General features: G+C 44.9%; 1 protein-coding gene across 1 annotated transcript in view; it reads left to right on the top strand.

Moving 5' to 3' along the window:
* The window catches only part of ahr1b (aryl hydrocarbon receptor 1b), a 287,517-nt gene that overhangs the window by 191,223 nt on the left and 71,419 nt on the right, over positions 1 to 24,875 (top strand). The window contains exons 5-6 of the mRNA XM_070876056.1: positions 4,554 to 4,677; positions 9,543 to 9,673. Coding sequence (XP_070732157.1) covers positions 4,554 to 4,677; positions 9,543 to 9,673 — 255 coding nt within the window. The remainder of the gene's footprint in view (positions 1 to 4,553; positions 4,678 to 9,542; positions 9,674 to 24,875) is intronic.

The raw sequence follows: 24,875 nt of genomic DNA, 5'->3' as shown, positions 1-24,875 counted from the left end.
GCTTTTCTCTCTGACTACCCCAGTCAACCGAGATTACTCCAGCTTATCCGAGACTGGCTTATCTCTCCTTCTCTGGTTGCCCTGGCCGTCCATGAGATTCCTTTCTTTCTACGATTACCTTAGCCAACCTGAGACTTAACCAAGCCTCCCTCGGGTTTCTTGCCTTTGATTTGTGTCCGTGATCCTATTCCAAACGCCGAGGTCCTGCCGCAGTCACCGTTTTCTGTAGGGTGTTTGTTTTACACTATACCTTGATTCGTAGACCTCGGGAATTACAGGAAAGGACTACACGTGACGCAAAGTTTAGGCTTAACCCAACTGTCAGTTTTATTATGCAAAAACTAACTACAAATTACAGATTTCTGAGAGAATTGACCAAAGACATACAATCACCCATCCAGTTAGTTGCTGTAACCGTAGATTGTAGGTTCGTGGTCGTTGGTTCCGTGACCGGTTGTTCCTCTTCGATGTTTCCTCTTCGGGTCGTTCTCTTCTCTTCCGTTTCTTCCGTGTTCATTTTGTTCCTTTTCATTCGTTGAGCTGCTCCCATCTCGTATATATACATCCATTTTATGAATAAATTACCCGCTGAGCTGAGGTTTCCGTTAATCTGTTTGCATCGCTTCGTTGTTTGTGGGGATCCGTTTGACTGACTGCCATAATAGACCTGGATGTCCCCAATTTGCACACGGAGTCTACAGGACAAAAGATAACTCCTTATCTTAAGTACCTCGTTCTCCAAAAATGTACGCCTTGTGGGGTTCTTTGTTGTCCTGATTTCTTGCAGACTTATAGTCTCTCGAGAAAATTGTTTTTCCTCCTCCGGCCAATCAATCCAAGGACTCCTTGGTGGGATTTTATGAATTGTATCAATCCCTTTGTTTCTATGCATAAACAGGTCTGGCTCTCGACCGCAGAGATTGTTCTTAATTGGTGATGAGTCACCACCTGCCCCAGGCTGGTGCCTTTTTCTCCCTTGGCCCAGTCAATCCCAAAAACTTGTATTAAATTTTTTGTTTGTGGCCTCTTCCTGTGCCTTCTATAAAAGTGTGCAATACTTACAATTCCCTTCTCCATATGCTTACCTAGCTTCCCCTTAAATGCATCTGTACTACCTCAACCACTCCCTGTGGAGTTCCACATTTTCACCACTCTCTGGGTGAAGAAGTTTCTTCTGAATTCCCTATTTGATTTCTTGGTGACTATCTTACATTGATGACCTCTAGTTTTGTTCTTTCCCACAAGTGGAAACATTCTCTCTGTGCCTACTGTATTAAAACCTTTCATAATTTTAAAGACCTCTTAATTCACACCTCAGCTTTTCAAAGAGACCCAGCCTGTTCATCCTTTCCTGATGATGCTAATGACCATGTCCCTGTGCGATGGTGTCGATTGCTGGCCATTGGTGGATGGGAGTTGTTCACTGGCAGCAGAGTGGGACTCCAAGAATTTTGAGGTCTACGTCATAGTGATAGCATCTTCGTGGGCAAGTTTTGCTTCCCGCTAACCAGTTATTTTTAGTTGGTCAGTGTATTAGACTGTAATGACTGTGATGCCAGAGAGAGAAAAAAGTCCTTTTAATCTAGCTATTCCACTAACAGGGTGCCCGCCCATCCCTTTCCTACTCAAACATCTTAGGAATTTTCATTATTTTTAATGGAAGGGACTTTAACTGGCATGTAATTGAATTCAGATTACTCAGTTCAGACGATTGCAGGGTTTAAGGTGAGGCTATTAACCTCTTGGGAAAGTATTTTGCAAAACATTTCTCCCTGTTTCACAGCCGCAGAATGTAAATTGCTTACAAAAAGCATTATCACCTGGCTTGTAAAAGAAGTCGCCATCATGAAAGTGTTCCAAAGCTCCTCTGACACCTCTCCCTTCTCAAAGAAGAAAGGTTTCCAGCTACGTCTTAATGAAGGCCATCCGGCTTTAAAAGTGTTGAGAAGGGAAAGGTTTGCTTCCTGGGATGAGAGGGTTGTTCTATGAGGAGAGATTGAGTAGATGGGCCTATACTGTCTGGAGTTTAGAAGAATGAGAAGTGACTTCATTGAAACATATAAGATTCTGAGGAGGATTGACAGATGCTGAGACACTGTTTCCCCTGGCTGTAGAGTCTAGAACTAGGGGTCACAGTCTCAGATTAAGCGGTCAGCCATTTAGGACTGAGATGAGAAGAAATTTCTTCACTCAGGGTTGTGAATCTTTGGAATTCTCTAACCCAGAGTGTTAAGAGGGCTCAGTCAATGAGGATATTCAAGACAGAGATCGGTAGCTTTTTGGACACTAGGGGAATCGAGGGATATGGGGAATGGGCGGGAAAGTGGAGTTGAGGTAGAAGTTCAACCGTTATCTTATTCAATAGCAGAGCAGGCTCTAGGGGCCATATAGCCTACTCCTGCTCTTATTTAGTAATGTTCGTATGTTTGATAACTACATAAGAACATAAGAAATAGGAGCAGGAGTAGGTCATACGACCCCTCGAGCCTGCTGCGCCATTTAATACTATCATGGCTGATCCGATCATGGACTCAGGTCCACTTCCCTGCCCGCTCCCCATAACCCCTTATTCCCTTATCAGTCTAACTCTGTCTTAAATCTATTCAATCTCCCAGCTTCCACAGCACTCTGAGGCAGCGAATTCCACAGATTTACAACCCACTGAGAGAAGAAATTCCTCCTCATCTCAGTTTTAAATGGATGGCCCTTTATTCTAAGATTATGCCGCCTAGTTCTAGTCTCCCCTATCAGTGGAAACATCCTCGCTGCATCCACCTTGTCAATCCCCCTCATAATCTTATACATTTCGATAAGATCGCCTCTCATTCTTCTGAATTCCAATGAGAAGAGGCCCAACCTATTCAACCTTTCCTCATAAGTCAAACCCCTCATCTCCGAAATCAACCTAGTGAACCTTCTCTGAGTTGCCTCCAAAGCAAGTATATCCTTTTGTAAATATGGAAATCAAAACTGCACGCAGTATTCCAGGTGTGGCCTCGCCAATACCCTGTATAACTGCAGCAAGACTTCCCTGCTTTTATACTCCATCCCCTTTGCAATAAAGGCCAAGATTTCATTGGCCTTCCTGATCACTTGCTGTACCTGCATACTGTCCTTTTGTGTTTCATGCACAAGTACCCCCAGGTCCCGCTGTACTGCAGCACTTTGCAATTTTTCTCCGTTTAAATAATAACTTTTTCTTTGATTTGTTCTGCCAAAGTGCAAAACCTCACACTTTCCAATATTATACTCCATCTGCCAAATTTTTGCCCACTCACTTAGCCTGTCTATGTCCTTTTGCAGATTTTTTGTGTCCTCACACATTGCTTTTCCTCCAATCTTTGTATTGTCAGCAAACCTGGCTACATTACACTCGGTCCCTTCTTCCAAGTCATTAATATAGATTGTAAATAGTTGGGGTCCCAGCACTGATCCCTGCAGCTAGTTACTGATTATCAACCCGAGAATGAGCCATTTATCCCGACTCTCTGTTTTCTGTTAGTTAGCCAATCCTCTATCCATGCTAATATATTACTCCCAACCCCATGAACTTTTATCTTGGTGCAGTAACCTTGTGTGTGGATGCCTTCTGGAAGTCCAAATATACCACATCCACTGGTTCCTCTTTATCCACCCTGTTTGTTACATCCTCAAAGAATTCCAGCAAATTTGTCAAACATGACTTCCCCTTCATAAATCCATGCTGACTCCGCCTGACTGAATTATGTTTTTCCAAATGTCCTGCTACTGCTTCTTTAATAATAGACTCCAACATTTTACCAACCGCAGATGTTAGGCTAACTAATCTATAGTTTTCTGCTTTTTGTCTGCCTCCTTTTTTAAATAGGGGTGTTACATTTGCGGTTTTCCAATCTGCTGGGACCTCCCCAGAATGCAGGGAATGTTGGTAAATTACAACCAATGCATCCACTATCCCTGCCACTACTTCTCTTAAGACCCTTGGATGTAAGCCATCAGGACCAGGGGATTTTATCCGCCTTTAGTCCCATTATCTTACTGAGTACCACCTTCTTAGTGATTGTGATTGTGTTAAGTTACTCACCCTCTATAGCCCCTTGACTATCCACTGTTGGAATATTGTTAATGTCCTCTACCGTAAAGACTGATACAAAAATTTGTTCAGAATTCCTGCCATCTCCATGTTCCCCATTACTAATTTCCCGGTCTCATTCTCTAAGGGACCAATATTTACTTTAACCACTCTTTTCCTTTTTATATACCTATAGAAATTCTTGCTATCTGTTTTTATATTTCATGCTAGTTTACTTTCATCATCTATCTTCCCTTTCTTAATCATTTTTTTAGTCATTCTTTGCTGGCTTTTAAAAGCTTCCCAATCTTCTGCCCTCCCACTAGTTTTGGCCAGTTTGTATGCCCTTGTTTTTAATTGGATATTATCCTTTATTTCTTTAGTTAGCCACGAATGGCTATCTTTTCTTTTACACCTTTTCCTCCTCACTGGAATATATTTTTCTTGACATGCCAAGTTTGTATACTAAATCTGGAGGATTTTCTGTATTTTGTTTTGTCAGACCGATGTCATGCACCAGAGTGTGTTTGAGCTGATTCATACAGAGGACCAGCAGGAATTCCGCCGAAACCTTCATTGGGCCATGAACCCGCCAACTGCCCCCAAGGCAGAGAAAGCCCTACCAGGCAAGTGGAGTAAATGTTTGTCCTCACGCTGCACGCTTTCATTTTTCTTTATTTTGAGACACTTTGGAAAAGGGTTAAGGCCCAGACTGTGAGACCGGATCAAGGTTGAAAAGAAAAGAGTAGGAGACGAGGGCAGCCAAATGTGAGTGACTAGAGAAGGCTGAGATTGGGTTTTAAAAGGCATGAGACAACGAGGAAGGGAGGACTGTGTTAGGACGATGGGAAGTGGAATTTTATTTTAAAATTAATTCTCGACATATAAACATCACTGACAAGGCTGGTATGTATTGTCCGTTCCTCGTTGCTCTGCAAAGGTGGCAGTGGTCTTCTTAAGCTGAGTGGCTTATGCAGGCCACTTCAGAGGGCAGTTAAGAGTCAACCAAGTTGGTGTTGAACTGGTCCCACGTTAGCTAAATCTGGTAAGGATAGCAAGTTTCCTTCCCTAAAAGTCATCAGTGAATAATTTGGGGGTTTTAAAACAATCTTGACTGCTTCATGGCCACTTTTATTGATACTAACTTACTGTTTCCAGATTTTAAAAAAACTTATTTCCAAATTCTCAAACTGCCATGCTGGGATTTGAACTCGGCTCTCTGGAATAGTAGTCCATGTTTTTTTAATTATTAGTCGGAGCAATCCCACCACTACACCAGCGTACCCACTAAATTGAATGCATCACTGAGGAACTGAATTTATGGAAGATGGGGAGATGGAGTAAGACTCAAGGGAGTGATTACAGGAGTGAGACAGAGGGATTAAATAATGGGAAAGGGAGAGAGGTGAATAGCATCTGACAATCTTGTAGGATTAGTGTCCATTACAATGGCACTACCCCAGACCATTAAAGAAGACCTGGCAATCCAGGAATTGACTAGTTTAAAGAGATGCCCAAAGTGTTCCCTCCACGACAATGGGTTTCATCAGAGCTCATAATTAACAGGAAATATTTGTAAATCTAGAAAATATCATTACTCATGCACTTTTCTCCCTCAACAATATTGCTTGAAAGAGCGTTAACTTTTGGAAAAGTTCTGTGTGTGTCAAGTACTAGCTCTCAGAACAATTCCATGTCACTGTGTATTTCTGCTGAAGGGAATGTAAAAGGAAATGTCTGTGCATATCTATTAGAAATGTTATTGGTCTGTCACACCTCAAAGTGTCACAATTGAAACTGTCACACATGCAAGGTATATGTCACATTTGTATCTATTTGGCTTAAATATCATTAATTGGGCAAAGAGGTGTATGAAATGAAAAAAAAATAGCCATTTCCTGCTAGTTTCTGCTGGCCATGATAACCAAACCTCCCCCCAAAAGGGTGAGCTGGGATTTATAGATAAACTTACCTAAACAAAGGCAGTTAGCCTCTAGCTGCCCTCATGATGTGCCTATTTAAAGCACTTCCTCAACAGAATAATTGCGATGAAAAAGGTGCACGGTACTCACATTATAATATTTTGCATGCCAAATGGGTACAGTCAATCATAGGCAATCCCTCGGGATCGAGGAAGACTTGCTTCCACTCTTAGCATGAGTTCTTAGGTGGCTGTACAGTCTAATATGAAAACCACAGTTTCTGTCACAGGTGGGACAGATAGTCGTTGAGGGAAAGGGTGGGCAGGGAGCCTGGTTTGCCGCACACTCTTTCTGCTGCCTGCGCTTGATTTCTGCATGCTCTCGGCGATGATACTTGAGGAGCTCAGCGCCCTCCCGAATGTACTTCCTCCACTTAGGGGGGTCTATGGCCAAGGACTCCCAGGTATCAGTGGGGATGTCGCACTTTATCAGGGAGGCTTTGAGGGTGTCCTTGTAACGTTTCCTCTGCCCGCCTTTGGCTCATTTGCTGTGGACGAGTTCCGAGTAGAGCGCTTGCTTTGGGCGTTTCGTGTCTGGTATGCGAACTACGTGGCCTGCCCAGTGGAGCTGATCAAGTGTGGTCAGTGCTTCAATGCTGGGGATGTTGGCCTGGACGAGGACACTAATGTTTGTGTGTCTTTCCTTCCAGGGGATTTGCAGGATCTTGCGGAGACATCGCTGGTGGTATTTCTCCAGCGACTTGAGGTGTCTACTGTACATGGTCCACGTCGCTGAGCCATACAGGAGGGCGGGTATTACTACAGACTGTAGACCATGAGCTTGAGGGACTGATCTTCAAACACTCTTTTCCTCAGACGGCCGAAGGCTGCACTGGCACACTGGAGGCGGTGTTGGATCTCATCATCAATGCTTACTCTTGTTGATAAGAGGCTCCCGAGATAGAGGAAGTGGTCCACGTTGTCGAGGGCCACGCCGTGGATCTTAATGTTTGGGGGGCGGTGCTTTGCAGCGAGTACAGGCTGGTGTAGGACCTTTGTCTCACTAATGTTTAGTGTAAAGCCCATGCATTCATACGCCTCGGTAAATACGTCGACTATGTCCTGGAGTTCAGCCTCTGTGTGTGCACAGACGCAGGCGTTGTCCGCGTACTGTAGCTCGACGACAGAGGTTGGAGTGGTCTTGGATCTGGCCTGGAGACGGCGCAGGCTGAACAGCTTCCCACTGGTTCTGTAGTTCCACTCCTGTGGGGAGCTTATCAACTGTGAGGTGGAGCATGGCAACGAGGAAGATTGAGAAGAGGATTGGGACGATGACGCAGCCCTGCTTGATCCCGGTCCAGACGTGGATTGGGTCTGTGATGGATCCGTTGGTAAGGATCACGGCCTGCATGTCGTCGTGGAGCAGGTGGAGAATGGTGACATACTTTTGGGGGCATCCGAAACGGAGGAGGACGCTCCATAGACTCTCGTGGTTGACAGTGTCAAAGGCCTTTGTAAGGTCGAAGAAGGCCATGTATAAGGGCTGGCGCTGTTCCCTGCATTTTTCCTGCAGTTGTCGCGCTGCAAAAATCATGTCCGTTGTGTCCCGGAGCGGACGAAATCCGCACTGCGACTCCGGGAGGAACTCCTCAGCCACGGGGAGAAGACAATTGAGGAGGACTCTAGCGACGACTTTCCCAGTGGTTGATAGCAGGGAGATTCCTCTGTAGTTGCCGCAGTCGGACTTGTCCCCTTTTTTAAAGATGGTCATGATCACTGCATCTCTAAGATCTCCCGGCATGCTCTCCTCCCTCCAGATGAGAGGGATGAGATCTTGTATTTGCGCCAGTAGTGCCTCTCCGCCATACTTCAGTGCCTCAGCAGAGATTCCATCCGTTCCTGTAGCCATTTTTTTAGCTGTCTTATGGCCTTTTCTACCTCATGCAGTGTTGGGGTCTCACTGAGGTGGTGGCGGGTAGCATGCTGTGGAATGGAGTCGAGAACACTCGAGTCAAAGGCAGAGTCTCAGTTGAGGAGATCTTCGAAGTGTTCCTTCCAGCGGACACTGACTGCCTCTGTGTCCTTGATGAAGTGTTTCCCTGTTCTTGGCCAGGAGTGGGGTGGGGCCTTGGGAGTTGGGTACAGCACTCCTACTGTAATAAATAGTATATCCTCCCACCTGCTTACCAGGGGTGATTGAGCTCGTGTCACAACTCAAGTCATTAAATTGAGCAATGTCCAGATCCTGAATGATCCACTGCTCATTAAGTATTTTTCCTGTATTCAGCTGGTATCAAAAACAATATGAGACCCACCTAGATTTAAAACAAATATTTCACCTCCTTTCCTAAAGGTGCTGATTCCTGCTGGAACACCAGCCATGCTTCAGTGACTCACCTGAAGTGGTCACTCTCCATCTAAGAGACTAGACAGTAAGTGTCAGTTGGCTATTTGACTGTGGAAGGCATCACATCAACGCTCAATTCTGTCTTTATCTGATGCCCAAACATGCTCTTTTCAACATTGGTTACTGGAGGGTGTTCAGGAGCAGCAATCATGGCTGATTGCAATGCCATGACTCTCTCCCTCCCTGGCTTCTCAAATCCACAGTCCAGGGGCACTGAGGCCAATTGGAATACCCTTACAATCAAAAGCAAAATACTGTGGATACTGGAAATCTGAAAACCCTTAAAATCACCCTTGTTGAGATGAGCTAACTCGACACATACCAAGGATTGAACCTGGAACCTTCCTGTTCTGTATGGCTCCCATTTGGCACTGAGTGGAGTCCGGTGAGGCTTCAAGTAAACCAGAGGTTTGCAAAGTCCTGGTTGCCGAGTGGTGCCGTTATCGTTGAGGACATGCACTCCCTTCTGGGAGAACTTCACTGGAAAGGCCCAGGTATATTCTGAGGTGATCTGCTTTCAGGCATCTATGTATGCATTTGTCAAATGGTCTGCTGCCCTGAAATACAATGAGAGCAGCCTGGGGAAATGGGGCAGTGCCTGGCCAATGAACCCTCCTCACAGCAGCATGGTTGCAGTCACCTGTCTTCAATGTGCAGGTATGGACTGCGTCCGACTTCTTAGAGTTGCTGTTTCTGCCCCATTATTACAGCAGCCCCTATCCCATTTATTTTTTTAATTTATTTATTCACGGGATGAGGGCATCGTTGTCAAGGACAGCATTTATTGCCCATCCCTATTTGGTTTTAACTCAGTGGCTTGCTGGGCCATTTCAGAGGTTTGTTAGCAGGCAACCAACCACATTTATAGGCCAGACTGGGTAAGGATGGCAGATTTCCATCCCTAAAGGGCATTAGTGAAACAGATGGGTTTTTATGACCATCCGGTAGTTACATGGTCACCATTACTGACACTAGCTTTATATTACAGATTTAGTTATTTGTATTTAACTTCCTCAGCTGTCGTGATGTGATTTGAACTCCGTCTCCCAATTATTAGTCCAGACTTCTGGATTACTAGTCCCATAACATAACCACTATGCTTACCGTTCCCATTATGCTTACCGAATGTTTCAAAGATGCTTCTTTTCCAATGCCACTTTCAGGTGAAAAGGTTACCTTGACAACTGTAATCCCCTACATCCCTGAGCAGCTGGCACCAGAGAACACCTCATTTCTCGAGAGGAATTTTGTCTGTCGGTTTCGCTGTTTGTTGGACAGTTCGTCCGGTTTCTTGGTATGTTGCTGTTTTCAACCTCTTATGTGGTAGAGGACCAATTTAGTGTTTGTATTATGTCATGCAACTTTTTTTAATGCAACTTTAGCATAAAACAATTGATTTAAATAAATCTGTACAGAAATACGCAATGCCAATCACAGGGTTGTCACTGGGATTTCAGTAAAGTGAAATAATGGAAGCCACCATTCAGTTTGTGAAGCACTTGCTTCCAAATACTCTGTTTCTTCTTACTTGCTTTTATTTACTTAGCAGTGCCAGTTTGTCTTAGTTAATTGCACTCCCACCTCTGAGACAGAGAGCGGTCAGTAGGGTTTAGGTCCCACTCCAGAGACTTGGAGCATACAAAGTGGCCAAAACTAGTGGGAGGACAGAAGATTGGGAAGCTTTTAAAAGCCAGCAAAGAATGACTAAAACAATGATTCAGAAAGGAAAGATAGACTATGAAAGTAAACTAGCACGAAATATAAACAGCAAGAGTTTCTATAGGTACATAAAAAGGAAAAGAGTGGCTAAAGTAAATGTTGGTCCCTTAGAGGACAAGACTGGGGAATTAGTAATGGGGAACATGGAGATAGCAGAAACTGAACAAATATTTTGTATCAGTCTTTACGGTAGATAACAATATCCCAACAGTGGATAGTCAAGGGACTGTGGGGGGGAGGAACTTAACACAATCACAATCACGAAGGAGGTGGTACTCAGTAAGATAATGCGACTAAAGGCAGATAAGTTCCCTGAACCTGATGGCCTGCATCTTAGGGTCTTAAGAGAAGTAGCGGCAGGGATAGTGGATGCAGTGGTTGCAATTTACCAACATTCCCTGGATTCTGGGGAGGTCCCAGCATATTGGAAAACTGCAAATGTAACGCCCCTATTTAAAAAAGGAGGCAGACAAAAAGCAGGAAAAAGCAGGAAACTAGACCAGTTAGCCTAACATCTGTGGTTGGGAAAATGTCGGAGTCTATTATTAAAGAAGCAGTAGCACGACATTTGGAAAAACATAATTCAGTCAGGCAGAGTCAGCATGGATTTATGAAAGGGAAGACATGTTTGACAAATTTGCTGGAATTCTTTGAGGATGTAACGAACAGGGTGGATAAAGGGGAACCGGTGGATGTGGTGTATTTGGACTTCCAGAAGGCATTTGACAAGGTGCCACATAAAAGGTTACTGAACAAGATAATAGTTCACGGGTTTGAGGGTAATGTATTAGCATGGATAGAGAATTGACTAACTAACAGAAACAGAGACTTGGGTTAAATGGCTCATTCTCGGGTTGGCAATCAGTAACTGGTGGGGTGCTGCAGGGATCAGTGCTGGGACCCCAACTATTTAAAATCTATATTAATGGCTTGGAAGAAGGGACCGAACGTAGCCAAGTTTGCTGATGATACAAAGATGGGAGGAAAAGCAATGTGTGAGGACACAAAATCTGCTATAGGACATAGACAGGCTAAGTGAGTGGGCAAAAATTTGGCAGATGGAGTATAATGTTGGAAAGCGTGAGGTTATGCACTTTGGCAGAAAAAAAATCGAAGAGTAGGTTATTATATAAACGGAGAAAAATTGCAAAGTGCTGCATTACAGCGCGACCTGGGGGTACTTGTGCATGAAACACGAAAGGTTACTATGCAGGTACCACAAGTGATCAGGAAGGCCAATGGAATCTTGGCCTTTATTGCAAAGGGGATGGAGTATAAAAGCAGGGAAGTCTTGCTGCAGTTATACAGGGTATTGGTGAGGCCACACCTGGAATACCGCGTGCAGTTTTGATTTCCATATTTACAAAAGGATATACTTGCTTTGAAGGCAGTTCAGAGAAGGTTCACCAGGTTGATTCCAAAGATGAGGAGATTGATTTATGAGGAAAGATTGAGTAGGTTGGGCCTCTACTCATTGGAATTCAGAAGAATGAGAGGTGATCTTATCGAAATGTATGAGATTATGAGGGAGATTGACAAGGTGGATGCAGAGAGGATGTTTCCACTGATGGGGGAGACTAGAACTAGGGGCATAATCTTAGAATAAGGGGCCGCCCATTTAAAACTAAGATGAGGAGGAATTTTTTCTTCTCGGGGTTGTAAATCTGTGGAATTCGCTGCCTCAGAGAGCTGTGGAAGCTGGGACATTGAATAAATTTAAGACAGAGATAGACAGTTTCTTAACTGATAAGGGAATAAGGGTTATGGGGAGCGGGCAGGGTTGATCGGATCAGCCATGATAGTATTAAATGGCGGAGCAGGCTCGAGGGGCCGTATGGCCTACTTCTGCTCCTATTTCTTATGTTTTTATGCTAATAGATAAGGGGAGACCAGTGGATGTGGTGTATTTGGATTTTCAAAAGGCTTTCGATAAGGTGCCACACAAGAGGTTATTAAACAAAATTAGGGCTCATGGGATTGGGGGTAGTGTACTAGCATGGATTGAGGATTGGTTAATGGACAGAAAACAGAAAGTAGGAATAAACTCGTCATTTTCAGGTTGGCAGGCTGTACACTAGTGGGGTACCGCAAAGATCGGTGCTTGGGCCTCAGCTATTCACAATCTATATCAATGATTTGGATGAGGGGATGAAATAAAATATATCTGAGTTTGCTGATAGAGCTAGGTCTGAATGTAAGTTGTGAGAAGGATGCAAAGAGGCTTCAAAGGGATATAGATGGGCTAAATTAGTGAGCAAGAATGTGGCAAATGAAATATAGGGGCCAAGTTTCCACAGGAGTTGCTCCTATTTTTTTGCAGCAACTAGTTTTTTTTGGAGGATCTTAAAAATCACAATTCTCCACATTTAGTTTGCTCCAGTTTCAGTGACTTTGTTCAGTTTCTTTTGAAAAAAAAACTGAACTAAAAAGGGGGCGTTACCAGTTTTGGCCATTTAAGCAAGTTTAGACAGCCAATAGTTACTCCACAAACTAACTTAAGCCAGCGTATGTGTCCACTTTTGTACACTCAGAAAAACCTTGCGAACACTTTAGAAATCAGGCACAGGTAGCCAGAGATAGGGGGGGAAAAGAAGTTAGAGGATTTTCCAAAGCACTAAACACCTTCACAACAACATTAAAGAAGCATAAGTACATTTAAAGCACTAAGCACTAAACAAAGCAATACATTTAAAGCACTAAACAAAGCACAAAAATAAACATTCAATAACAAATAAAAAATACAAGGAAAGCACCAAGACTTACAAAGCACTAAACAAAGCACAAAAAGTAATAAGCAATTAATTAACAAATAAAAAATAGAAGGAACCCTGCACCTAAAGCACCAAGACCAAAATAATAAGCAACAAATAAAAAATAGAAGTCCTACCTTTATGTGAAGGGAAGGTGTTTCTGTCAGCCTCTCTCTGTGTTTCTGTCAGTGTCTCTGTGTTTCTGTCAGTGTCTCTCTGTGTTTCTGTCAGCCTCTCTGTGCTTCTGTCCATGCCTCTGTGTTTCTGTCCATGTCTCTGTGTTTCATAGAAACATAGAAAATAGGTGCAGGAGTAGGCCATTCGGCCCTTCTAGCCTGCACCGCCATTCAATGAGTTCATGGCTGAACATGCAACTTCAATACCCCATTCCTGCTTTCTCGCCATACCCCTTGATCCCCCTAGCAGTAAGGACTCCATCTAACTCCTTTTTGAATATATTTAGTGAATTGGCCTCAACAACTTTCTGTGGTAGAGAATTCCACAGGTTCACCACTCTCTGGGTGAAGAAATTCCTCCTCATCTCGGTCCTAAATGGCTTACCCCTTATCCTTAGACTGTGTCCCCTAGTTCTGGACTTCCCCAACATTGGGAACATTCTTCCTGCATCTAACCTGTCTAACCCCGTCAGAATTTTAAACGTTTCTATGAGGTCCCCTCTCATTCTTCTGAACTCCAGTGAATACAAGCCCAGTTGATCCAGTCTTTCTTGATAGGTCAGTCCCGCCATCCCGGGAATCAGTCTGGTGAACCTTCGCTGCACTCCCTCAATAGCAAGAATGTCCTTCCTCAGGTTAGGAGACCAAAACTGTACACAATACTCCAGGTGTGGCCTCACCAAGGCCTTGTACAACTGTAGCAACACCTCCCTGCCCCTGTACTCAAATCCCCTCGCAATGAAGGCCAACATGCCATTTGCTTTCTTAACCGCCTGCTGTACCTGCATGCCAACCTTCAATGACTGATGTACCATGACACCCAGGTCTCGTTGCACCTCCCCTTTTCCTAATCTGTCACCACTCAGATAATAGTCTGTCTCTCTGTTTTTACCACCAAAGTGGATAACCTCACATTTATCCACATTATACTTCATCTGCCATGCATTTTGCCCACTCACCTAACCTATCCAAGTCGCTCTGCAGCCTCATAGCATCCTCCTCGCAGCTCACACTGTCACCCAACTTAGTGTCATCCGCAAATTTGGAGATACTACATTTAATCCCCTCGTCTAAATCATTAATATACAGTGTAAACAGCTGGGGCCCCAGCACAGAACCTTGCGGTACCCCACTAGTCACTGCCTGCCATTCTGAAAAGTCCCCATTTACTCCTACTCTTTGCTTCCTGTCTGACAATCAGTTCTCAATCCATGTCAGCACACTACCGCTGTCGCGCCGTAAAGATCATGTCCGTTGCACCCCATAGTGGACAGAATCCGCACTGTGACTCCAGGAGGAGCTCCTCAGCCACAGGGAGAAGACAGTTGATGACTTTCCCAGTGGCTGATAATAGGGAGATTCCTCTGTAGTTGCCGCAGTCGGAGTTGTCCCCTTTTTGAAAGATGGTAACGATTACTGCATCTCTGAGATCCCCCGGCATGCTCTCCTCCTTCCAGGTGAGAGAGATGAGGTCATGCATTCGTGTCAATAGTGCCTCTCTGCCATACTTTAGTGCCTCAGCAGGGATTCCATCCGCTCCCATTGCCTTGTTATTCTTGAGCTGACAAATGGCCTTTACTACCTCGTGGGTGGTGGGTAGCATGCTGCGGGATGGAGTCGAGGACACTCGAATCAAAGGCAGAGTCTCGGTTAAGGAGATCTTCGAAGTGCTCCTTCCAGTGGGTCCTGACTGCCACGGTGTCCTTGATGAGTGCCTCCCCATTCTTAGCCAGCAGTGGGGTGGGGCCTTGGGTGCTTGGGCCGTAGGTGGGCTTGATTGCGATGAAGAATCCTCGCACATCATGGCTGTCAGCCAGCTGCTGGATCTCCTGTGCTTTCTCCACCCACCATCTATTCTTTTGGTCGCGGGTTTTTTGTTGGACCTCAGCCTTAAGCCGTCTGTTATGCTGTTTTGCTGTTCCCGAGTTGAGTTGTTTTAGGTTCAGAAATGCCCTGTGCTTACGATTTATTAGCTCTTGTATCTCCTGGTCATTCTCATCAAACCAGTCCTGGTGTTTCCTCACAGGCACTGGTTATGGTGGCCTGGAGGGCAGACCAAGCGCTGTGGGCATTCTGCGTCTCGAGGTCATCAAGGGTCGGCAGGTTAGCAGTGCGGCGCTGGCTATATAGGGTTCTCTTAGCTGGGTCTTTGTGCCCCTGCATTGATTTTTCTGCAGCATTGCTTCTGCTGCCATCGCCGCTTTGGGGCTATATTGATGTTGATGATAGAATGGATTAGGCGGTGGTCCATCCAGCAGTCGTCGGCTCCTGTCATGGCTTGGGTGATGCACACATCCTTGCAATCCCTGGCTTGAACGATGACATAGTCGAGCAGCTGCAAGTGTTTGGAGCGAGGGTGTTGCCACGATGCCTTGTACTTGTCCCTCTGGTGGAACAAGGTGTTAGTGATGACCAGGTCGTGTTCTAGACATTTTGTCAGGAGCAGGGTACCGCTGGAGTTGGTTTTCCCTACCTCCTCTCCACCGATCACGCCTCTCCAGAGGTCTGTGTCCTTGCCGACCCTGGCGTTGAAGTCGCCGAGGAGGATCAGTTTGTCTTCCGTAGGGACGCGGGACAGGGATTTTTCAAGGCTGGAGTATAAACCCTCTTTGGTCTCAACCGTTGCATCGAGTGTTGGGGCGTATGCACTGATGACTGTGGTGCACTGGTTCCAGGATAGGATGAGTCGGAGAGTCATGAGACGTTCACTAATCCCGCAGGGGGAGGCTCTGAGGCAATCGACCAGCTTGTTCTTGATAGCAAAACCGACTCCATGAAGGCGGCGTTCTTCCTCTGGTTTGCCTTTCCAGAAGAAGCTGTAACTTCCATCTTGTTCCTTGAGTTGGCCTTCCCCTGCCTGCCGGGTCTTGCTTAGGGCGAAGATCTCGACATCGAAGCGTCTTAAGTTCCCGGGCAACTATGGCGGTGCGGCATTCTGGACTGTCGCTGTTGGAGTTGTCTATGAAGGTCCTGATGTTCCAGATCCCAAACTTCATTTTGAAGGGTTGAAGATGCCTGTGAGTTCTTTTAATGTTGGGTGGCTGTTGCACACCAGCTACCACACGGGCTTAGCTGAGCAAGGCCTTGGCCCATGGCAAGGGGGTCCAAGATGACTGGAGACCATGCACTGATGTATGGGCCTAATTGCCAACGGCGAGATGTGGGCCATAAGCTCGGCGCTGAGCAGTGCCCTTCGGTGAGATGGTAAGAGATCCGAGGCCTGGCTGAGGGCAGGCATTGGAAAGGTCAGCGGTCCATTTTATGGAAGGAGGAGAGGTCAGAGTGACCACAGCCATTGTGCACATCACATGCTCGACAGAGGCTCTGCAGTTGAGGGGGACCAGCAGCCAGGGGGAGGCCAGAGTGTCGCCGGAGGAAGGGAGGCTAGGACGTCGGTGATGGATGGAGGCCCGGAGGGAAGGCTCACACGTGAGGTAGGTTTTTGAAGCTGGTCGAAGGCTCACCACCGCGGAGATCGCGAGGGTCGCTTGGAGCAGCTGAGTCATCCGTGGGGAGCAAGAAGCGAGGGTCCAACTGGAGGGACTTGGCAGCGAGGAGGTCAGCCTGGAAGGTAGGCCGCAGTTGGGGGGTGGGGATGGGCAATGGGCCCTTTCAGCACGGTTTAAGGCGTAGGTAGAGTACTTTGAGGACCAGAGGGGGCTTAGACAGTGGGGAGGTTTGAGGAAGAGAGAGGTGAAAGATGACATCAGATTGTCAAATGAAGGCTTGTTTGGGGAGAGCTTCCTAGGGATCTACTATCCCATCTGTCATCTTGGAGCTAAAATTATATAGGGCCCTGGTGAGACCACACCCTGGAGTATTGTGTACAGTTTTGGTCTCCTTACCGAAGGAAAGATATACTTGCCATGGAGGGAATGCAACTAAGGTTCACCAGACTGGTTCCTGGGATGGGGGTATTGTCCTATCAGAAGAAATTCATTAGACTAGGCCTATATTCTCTAGCGTTTAGAAGAATGAGAGATGATCTCATTGAAACATACAACATTCTTACAGGGTAGATGCAACAAAAATGTTTCCCCTGGTTGGGGAGTCCAGAACCAGGAGTCACAGTGTCAGAATAAGGGGTTGGCCATTTAAGACTGAGATGAGGAAAAATTTCTTCACTGAGGGTTGTGAATCTTTGGAATTCTCTAACCTAGAGGGCTGTGAATGCTCAGTCGTTGAGTGTATTCAAGACAGAGATTGATAGATTTTTGAATATTAAGGGAATCAAATTATATGGGGATAGTGCAGGAAAGTGGAGTTGAGGAAGAAGATCAGCCATGATCTGATTGAATGGTGGAGCAGGCTCAAGGGGCCGAATGGCCTACTCCTGCTCCTAATTTTTATGTACAACAAAGGGAGCAAAGTATGGACGACATATTTCTCAAGTCCTCACTAGAAGTAGGATGACAGCTCATGTTCTTGACCCGAAATTGTCCACTGCTCACATTACACATCTTAACCTGGAATGTGGATAATCTAGCGGTCCGCTGTGATGACGCAGCTCGCCCTGCATGACTCAGACCAGTAAATCAATTTTTTCTAAAAGTTTTCTAAAAGATGTGAATTGGCTAGAATAGACTGGCAAATGATACTTAAAGGGTTGATGGTGGATAGGAAATAGAATCATAGAAAATAGGTGCAGGAGTAGTCCATTCGGCCCATCAAGCCTGCACCAATATTCACCTCAGTACTCCTTTCCTGCTTTCTCTCCATACCCCTTGATCCCTTTAGCCATAAGGGCCATATGTAACTCCCTCTTGAAAATATCCAACGAACTTGAATCAACAACTCTCTGCGTTAGAGAATTCCATAGGTTAACAACTCTCTGAGTGAAGAAGTTTCTCCTCATCTCAGTCCTAGATGGCTTACCCCTTATCCTTAGACTATGTCCCCTGGTTCTGGACTTCCCCAACATTGGGAACATTACTCCTGCATCTAACCTGTCCAGTCCCGTCAGAATTTTATATCTTTCTATGAGATCCCCTCTCAGCCTTCTAAACTCCAATGAATACAGGCCCAGTCGATCCAGTCTCTCCTCATATGTCAGTCCAGCCATCACGGGAATCAGTCTGATGAACCTTCGCTACACTCCCACAATAGCAAGAACGTCCTTTCTCAGATTAGGAGACCAAAACTGAACACAATATTCCAGGTGAGACCTCACAACTGCAGTAAGACCTCCCTGCTCCTATGCTCAAATCCATTAGCTATGAAGGCCAACATAACATTTGCCTTCTTCACCGCCTGCTGTATCTGCATGCCAACTTTCAATGACTGATGTACCATGACACCCAGGTCTCGTTCCACCTCCCATTTTCCTAATCTGCCGCCATTCAGATAATATTCTCCCTTCGTGTTTTTGCCACCAAAGTGAATAACCTCACATTTATCCACATTATACTGCATCTGCCATGCGTTTGCCCACTCGCCCAACCTGTCCAAGTCACCCTGTCGCCTCTTAGCGTACCCCTCACAGCTCACACCGCCACCCAGCTTAGTGTCGTCTGCAAACTTGGAGATATTACACTCAATTCCTTCATCTAAATGATTGATGTATATTGTAAATAGCTGGGGTCCCAGCACTGAGCCCTGCGGCACCCTTCTAGTCACTGCCTGCCATTCTGAAAAGGACCCGTTTATCCCGACTCTTTGTTTCCTGTCTGCCAACCAGTTCTCTATTCATGTCAATACATTACCCCCAATACCATGTGCCTTACTTTTGCACACCAATCTCTTGTGCGGGACTTTGTCAAAAGCCTTTTGAAAGTCCAAGTACACCACATCCACTGGTTCTCCCTTGTCCACTCTATTAATTACATCCTCTAAGAATTCCAGAAGATTTGTCAAGCATGATTTCCCTTTCATAAATCCATGCTGACTTGGACCGATCCTGTCACTGCTTTCCAAATGCGTTGCTATTTCATCTTTAATAATTGATTCCAATATTTTCCCCACTACTGATGTCAGGCTAACTGGTCTATAATTCCCTGTTTTCTCTCTCCCTCCTTTCTTAAAAAGTGGTGTTACATTAGCTACCCTCCAGCCCATAGGAACTGATCCAGAGTCGATAGACTTTTGGACAATGATCACTAATGCATCCACTATTTCTAGGGTCACTTCCTTAGTCTGCATCCCAGAGTACTTCCTTCAGGATTTCCTTCAGTTCCTCCTTCTCACTGGACCCTCGGTCCCCTAGCATTTCCGGAAGGTTATTTGTGTCTTCCTTTGTGAAGACAGAACCAAAGTATTTGTTCAACTGGTCCGCCATTTCTTTGTTCCCCATTATAAATTCACCTGAATCCGACTGCAAGGGACCTACATTTGTCTTCACTAATCTTTTTCGCTTCACATATGGCAATGGCAAACATTTAAAGATCACATGGATGAACTTCAACAATTGTATATCCCTGACTGGAGTAAAAATAAAACTGGGACAGTGGCTCAACCATGGCTAACAAGGGAAATTAAGGATAGTGATAAATCCAAGGAAGAGGCATATAAATTGGCCAGAAAAAGCAGCAAACGTGAGGACTGGGATAAATTTAGAATTCAGCAGAGGAGGACAAAGGGTTTAATTAGTAGGGGGGAAAAGAGTATGAGAGGAAGCTTGCTGGGAACATAAAAACTAACTGCAAAAGCTTCTATAGATATGTGAAGAGAAAAAGATTAGTGAAGACAAATGTAGGTCCTTTGCAGTCAGATTCAGGTGAATTTATAATGGGGAACAAAGAAATAGCAGACCAGTTGAACAAATACTTTGTTTCTGTCTTCACGAAGGAAGACACAAATAACCTTCTAGAAATACTAGGGGACCGAGGGTGTGGTGAGAAGGAGGAACTGAAGAAAATCCTTATTTGGCGGGAAATTGTGTTAGGGAAATTGAAGGCCGATAAATCCCTGGGGCCTGATGGTCTGCATCCCAGAATAATTAAGGAAGTGGCCCTAGAAATAGTGGATGCATTGGTGATCATTTTCCAACAGTCTATTGATTCTGGATCAGTTCCTATGGACTGGAGGGAAGCTAATGTAACACTACGTTTTATAAAAGGAGGGAGAGAGAAAGCGGGTAATTATAGACTGGTTAGCCTGACATCAGCGGTGCGGAAAATGTTGGAATCAATTATTAAGGATGAAATAGCAACGCATTTGGAAAGCAGTGACGTGATCGGTCCAAGTCAGCATGGATTTATGAAGGGGAAATCCTGCTTGACAAATCTTCTGGAATTTTTTGAGGATGTAACTCGTAGAGTGGACAAGGGAGAACCAGTGAATGTGGTGTATTTAGACTTTCAAAAGGCTTTTGACAAGATCCCACTCAAGAGGTTTTTGTGCAAAATCAAATCACGTGATATTGGGGGTAATATACTGACATGGATAGAGAACTGGTTGGCAGACAGGAAGCTGAGAGTCGGGATAAACGGGTCCTATTCAGAATGGCAGGCAGTGACTCGTGGAGTTCCGCAGGGCTCAGTGCTGGGACCCCAGCTCTTTACAATATACATCAATGATTTGGATGAAGGAATTGAGTGTAATATCTCCAAGTTTGCAGATGACAATAAACTGGGTGGCGGTGTGAGTTGTGAGGGGGATGCTAAGGGGCTGCAGGGTGACTTGGACAGGTTAGGTGAGTGGGCAAATGTATGGCAGATGCAGTATAATGTGGATAAATGTGATGTTATCCACTTTGGTGGCAAAAACGCGAAGACAGAATATTAACTGAATGGTGGCAGATTAGGAAAAGGGGAGGTGCAACGAGGCCTGGGTGTCATGGTTCATCAGTCATTGAAAGTTGGCATACAGGTACAGTAGGCGATAAAGAAGGCAAATGGTATGGCCTTCATAGCTCGGGTATAGGAGCAGGGTGGACTTACTGCAGTTGTACAGGGCCTTGCTGAGGCCTCACCTGGAATATTGTGTTCAGTTTTGGTCTCCTAATCTGAGGAAAGACGTTCTTGCTATTGAGGGAGTGCAGCAAAGGTTCACCAGACTGATTCCCGGGATGGCAGGACTGACATATGAGGAGAGACTGGATCAACTGGGCCTTTATACATTGGAGTTTAGAAGGATGAGAGGGGATCTCATAGAAACATCCAAGATTCTGACGGGACGGGACAGGTTAGATGCGGGTAGATTGTTCCCGATGGTGGGGAAGTCCAGAACCAGGGGACACAGTCTTAGGATAAGGGGTAGGCCATTTAGGACTGAGATGAGGAGAAACTTCTTCACTCAGAGAGTTGTTAACCTGTGGAATTCCCTACCGCTGAAAGTTGTTGATGCCAGTTCATTGGATATATTGAAGAGTGAGTTAGATATGGCTCTGACGGCTAAAGGGATCAAGGGGTATGGAGAGAAAGCAGGAAATGGGTTCTGAGGGAATGATCAGCCATGATCTTAATGAATGGTGGTACAGGCTCGAAGGGCCGAATGGCCTACTCCTGCACCTATTTTCTATGTTTCGATGTTTCTATGTTTCACATTCTATCGATCAACCTGTGTAGTTCAGTTAGGAGATTCTTCATCCAGGATAAAACCACACACAACAGCCGCATAGCCTGGCAGAGCAAAACATACCTGGGGCTTTCCAGACTCCCCTATTCGTTCTAACTAGTATCCATTGATAATTTACAAACTTCTTGTGTGTATTTTCTTCCAACAAATCTGTTGCGTCCACTTTAAATATTCCATCGGTCTTACATCAACAGGTAGCAATAGTATTGCTATTATCACAGGAATCAGTCCGAAATAATGTAACTCTGCTTGCAGGCTTACTGGCATAATGCACTGATCCAAATCTTTGCACCTTGCACCAATAAATATTCCCATCTGATGCCCAGATTTCCATGTATTTGCCTAATATAAGATTTGTGATCATATTAGTTTCTGTGTCATTTAATCCCTTTTTAGACTTGAAGTGAAAGGAAAAAACTTCCATTCATACTGCACGTAATTGCCTTTGAAATCAGTTATTTCTTATAGTCTTTGTTTTGATATGACATTCCCTATCTGCCTAGTTATTCCTTTAAACAGCCCCTTTAATTACTTGTGCATTGTTTTATCATGTTTGCACATTCTCTTTGTCAATTCACCTGATTTTCCTCCCAAGTTGTGCTTAGTAAAATTGTGTAGCACTGCATGATTAAATTCTACATACATATGATTATATAAATCGGAAGGGGGTGATACAAAAGAAAAACTTAACAGTAGGAAAATCCCGAATCGCAAATCACTATCAGTCTGTTGAATGGTTTGTCTCCTTGCCTTGGACATTTTGTTGTTGCCTTCTGGTTCAATTTAGTTTTGTTACATGCGGGATCTTGCCTTATTGCCTTTATTATGAGTCCGCAGTTCAAACAGTTGCCACATTTAATGACTTTTAATTTATTTGCCTTCATGTCGTCGGCAGAACTTAAGTAATTTACAGGGAAAAATTTGTGTTTACCAGCAAAGTTGCCAGTGTTGCCGGCAACTGCAGTTAATGGCGACTGGAACTGGCCGCAACACTAAGCGAGTGAAATTGGTCTTGGGGGCATGGACATAGGTGGCGCAGTGCTTACCTTACCAACGATGGCGTTGCTGGAGGGATTCGGGACGAAGTTCCTGTCCAGGTCCAGCGTTGCAGCTTCCCACAGCATCAGTGAGCGAAGATATGGAGCTCACAAGGAATTTTGGGCAATGAAGAGGTCTGAGAATGAAAGGGGCCATGCACATTGAATCAGTACAAAATAAAATGCAGTGAATCAATACATTTTTCAGCCATTTCTGCCTATTAAGAAATATTCAATATTTAAAAGAAGTTGCCAATGTGAATACTCAACTGTTAAAGCTGAATTATCTTCCTAACCTCAACAAATGGAAAAACTGCCTCAGCACTAACACAAGTTGCTCAGCAAGAGGCACCGAAAGTCTCACACTCCAGCTTTGTGCAGGGGGTCAACACTGCAAGAGCGGCCCTCTACCCACAGGGGCCAGGAGGCCCTCCAGAAAGAACGATGTGGGAGTACATCACTAAGGTCGTCACTGCCAGTACTGTTGCCCCCACCACCTGACTCGAGTGCCCAAAGAAGCTTCATGACCTCAGAACACTAGCCAAGGCCAGTGAATACATCTTCAAAAGCCGTCTCCTACCAACTGCACCACTGGCCTCACACATTGCTCAATGCACAACCCCTAATGATTCACTGACCAACAATCTGCACCAATCTTCCATTTCTAGCCTCATCTCACCCAGTTGGAGGAGACATTGCATGCCATTCTTGGTAGGAGCATACTTGAGCCCTTGGCCGGTGGCGTTATCTCCCTTCTGGCATGCACCTCTTGCAGCACTTAAAGGGACACACACATCATTCAGGTTAAGTTTGAATTTAAGGGTTTGGACTTTTAAAAAATGTTATTGATGTGGTGGCTTGTTGCAATAGATGTGAAAAGTCTTTTTAAGTGTGGAGAGAGTGCTGCTGGACGCTTGCAAGGGCTCAGATGGTAAATGAAGGCCTTTGAGAAGACAGAACATGTTGAGAATACTCAGCAGGTCACGCAATATTCGTGGAGAGGAAAACATAGTTCACGTCGCAGGGACCCAGTGCCTGACTAACAAAGTATATCCAGCATTTTATGCTGTCATTTCACATTTACAGTATTTCCTTGTAGAGGGAAGGGGAAGACACACAAGAGGAGGAAGCCGAAGAATCAAATAGAAGGATGCATCCCGGACAGCCCTTTTGTGGCCAGGATATCTGTGATGGAATCATCTGCCAGCAGTTCCATTGGCTAGGCAGGATGCCTCTTCTTGTTGACTCACTGTCTAGGCAGGCTGCATTTCTTGGGTATGTGAAATGAGGAAAGCACAAGGGTGGAGTTGTGCTGATGGGAGGGCAGGAAGCAAGAGGTGCACGCCAGGCTAACCTTATTTTTCCAGGGCAGTTACTGGCAGCGCAAAGAGAGAGAGGAATATGGCGGCCGCCTCGGGACCCGCCACCAGCTGGTGAAAGAGTGGCTGCCGCCATTTTATCACCATTTCATGGCGCTATGGAGTGTCAGTAAGTAGATGAATTTCTAGCCCTTAAAGTTTTAGTGTATTATTCTGCCAGATAGATATTAGTCTGCCTTTCACCGCCAGCTATCATTGGTAAGAGAAATATTCAGATACTATGGTACCTCTTTCCTGACCGATCACTATGAAACCCATCAGAGCAGCAAGGGACATCCACGCTTTGCTTTCAATCTAAAAAGAAAATAACTCCATACAGGTTAGAATTTAATCAGAAAATAACCGAATCATTCAACTGAAAAGAGGCGGCCTTTCAACAGTCGGTGCTCCTGAAAGGGTTCAGTGCAACATTTTGGTTTAACACATCAGTCATCAGGGGTAGCAGAAAGGTGTTTTGGAGATGTTCTTTCATGTCCTGTCACAGCTTCAAAAGTCGAAAGGCGTTACTTCAGTACTTTTAAACATAGTGGGCTAGAATTTTTAAAAAATCTGCCAGGACCAGATTGCCGCCCAAAATATCGCGAGGATTTTTAAATTACCGCAGGCAAAAAATTGCACAAAAAAGGAAAAAATTCCTCCTGGCAAAAAAAAATGTACCTTACAGCCCGATTCTCGGCGGAATATGCGAACTTGGGCCGATTGGGTGGTTCTTAAACAAAATGGGCGGTAATTACTAAAATTTAGACCGAAGCTGCGAGTTGGGCCTTGGAGGGGGTAAAAAAACACACAAAATATTTTTTCCAAAAAACATAAAATAAAAAATCAGAAAACATTCTCGGGACCCTTTTCAACTTAATTGCAGTAAAAGAATTTTAAAGTAATTATTAAAAACCCTTTAAATTACCTTTTATTTGCAGGGCT

This window comes from Pristiophorus japonicus, chromosome 3, assembly GCF_044704955.1.
Source record: "Pristiophorus japonicus isolate sPriJap1 chromosome 3, sPriJap1.hap1, whole genome shotgun sequence".
Lineage (NCBI taxonomy): Eukaryota > Metazoa > Chordata > Chondrichthyes > Pristiophoridae > Pristiophorus > Pristiophorus japonicus.
The sequence above is the reverse complement of the archived record's forward strand: the minus strand, read 5'-3'. Positions and strand labels throughout refer to the sequence as shown.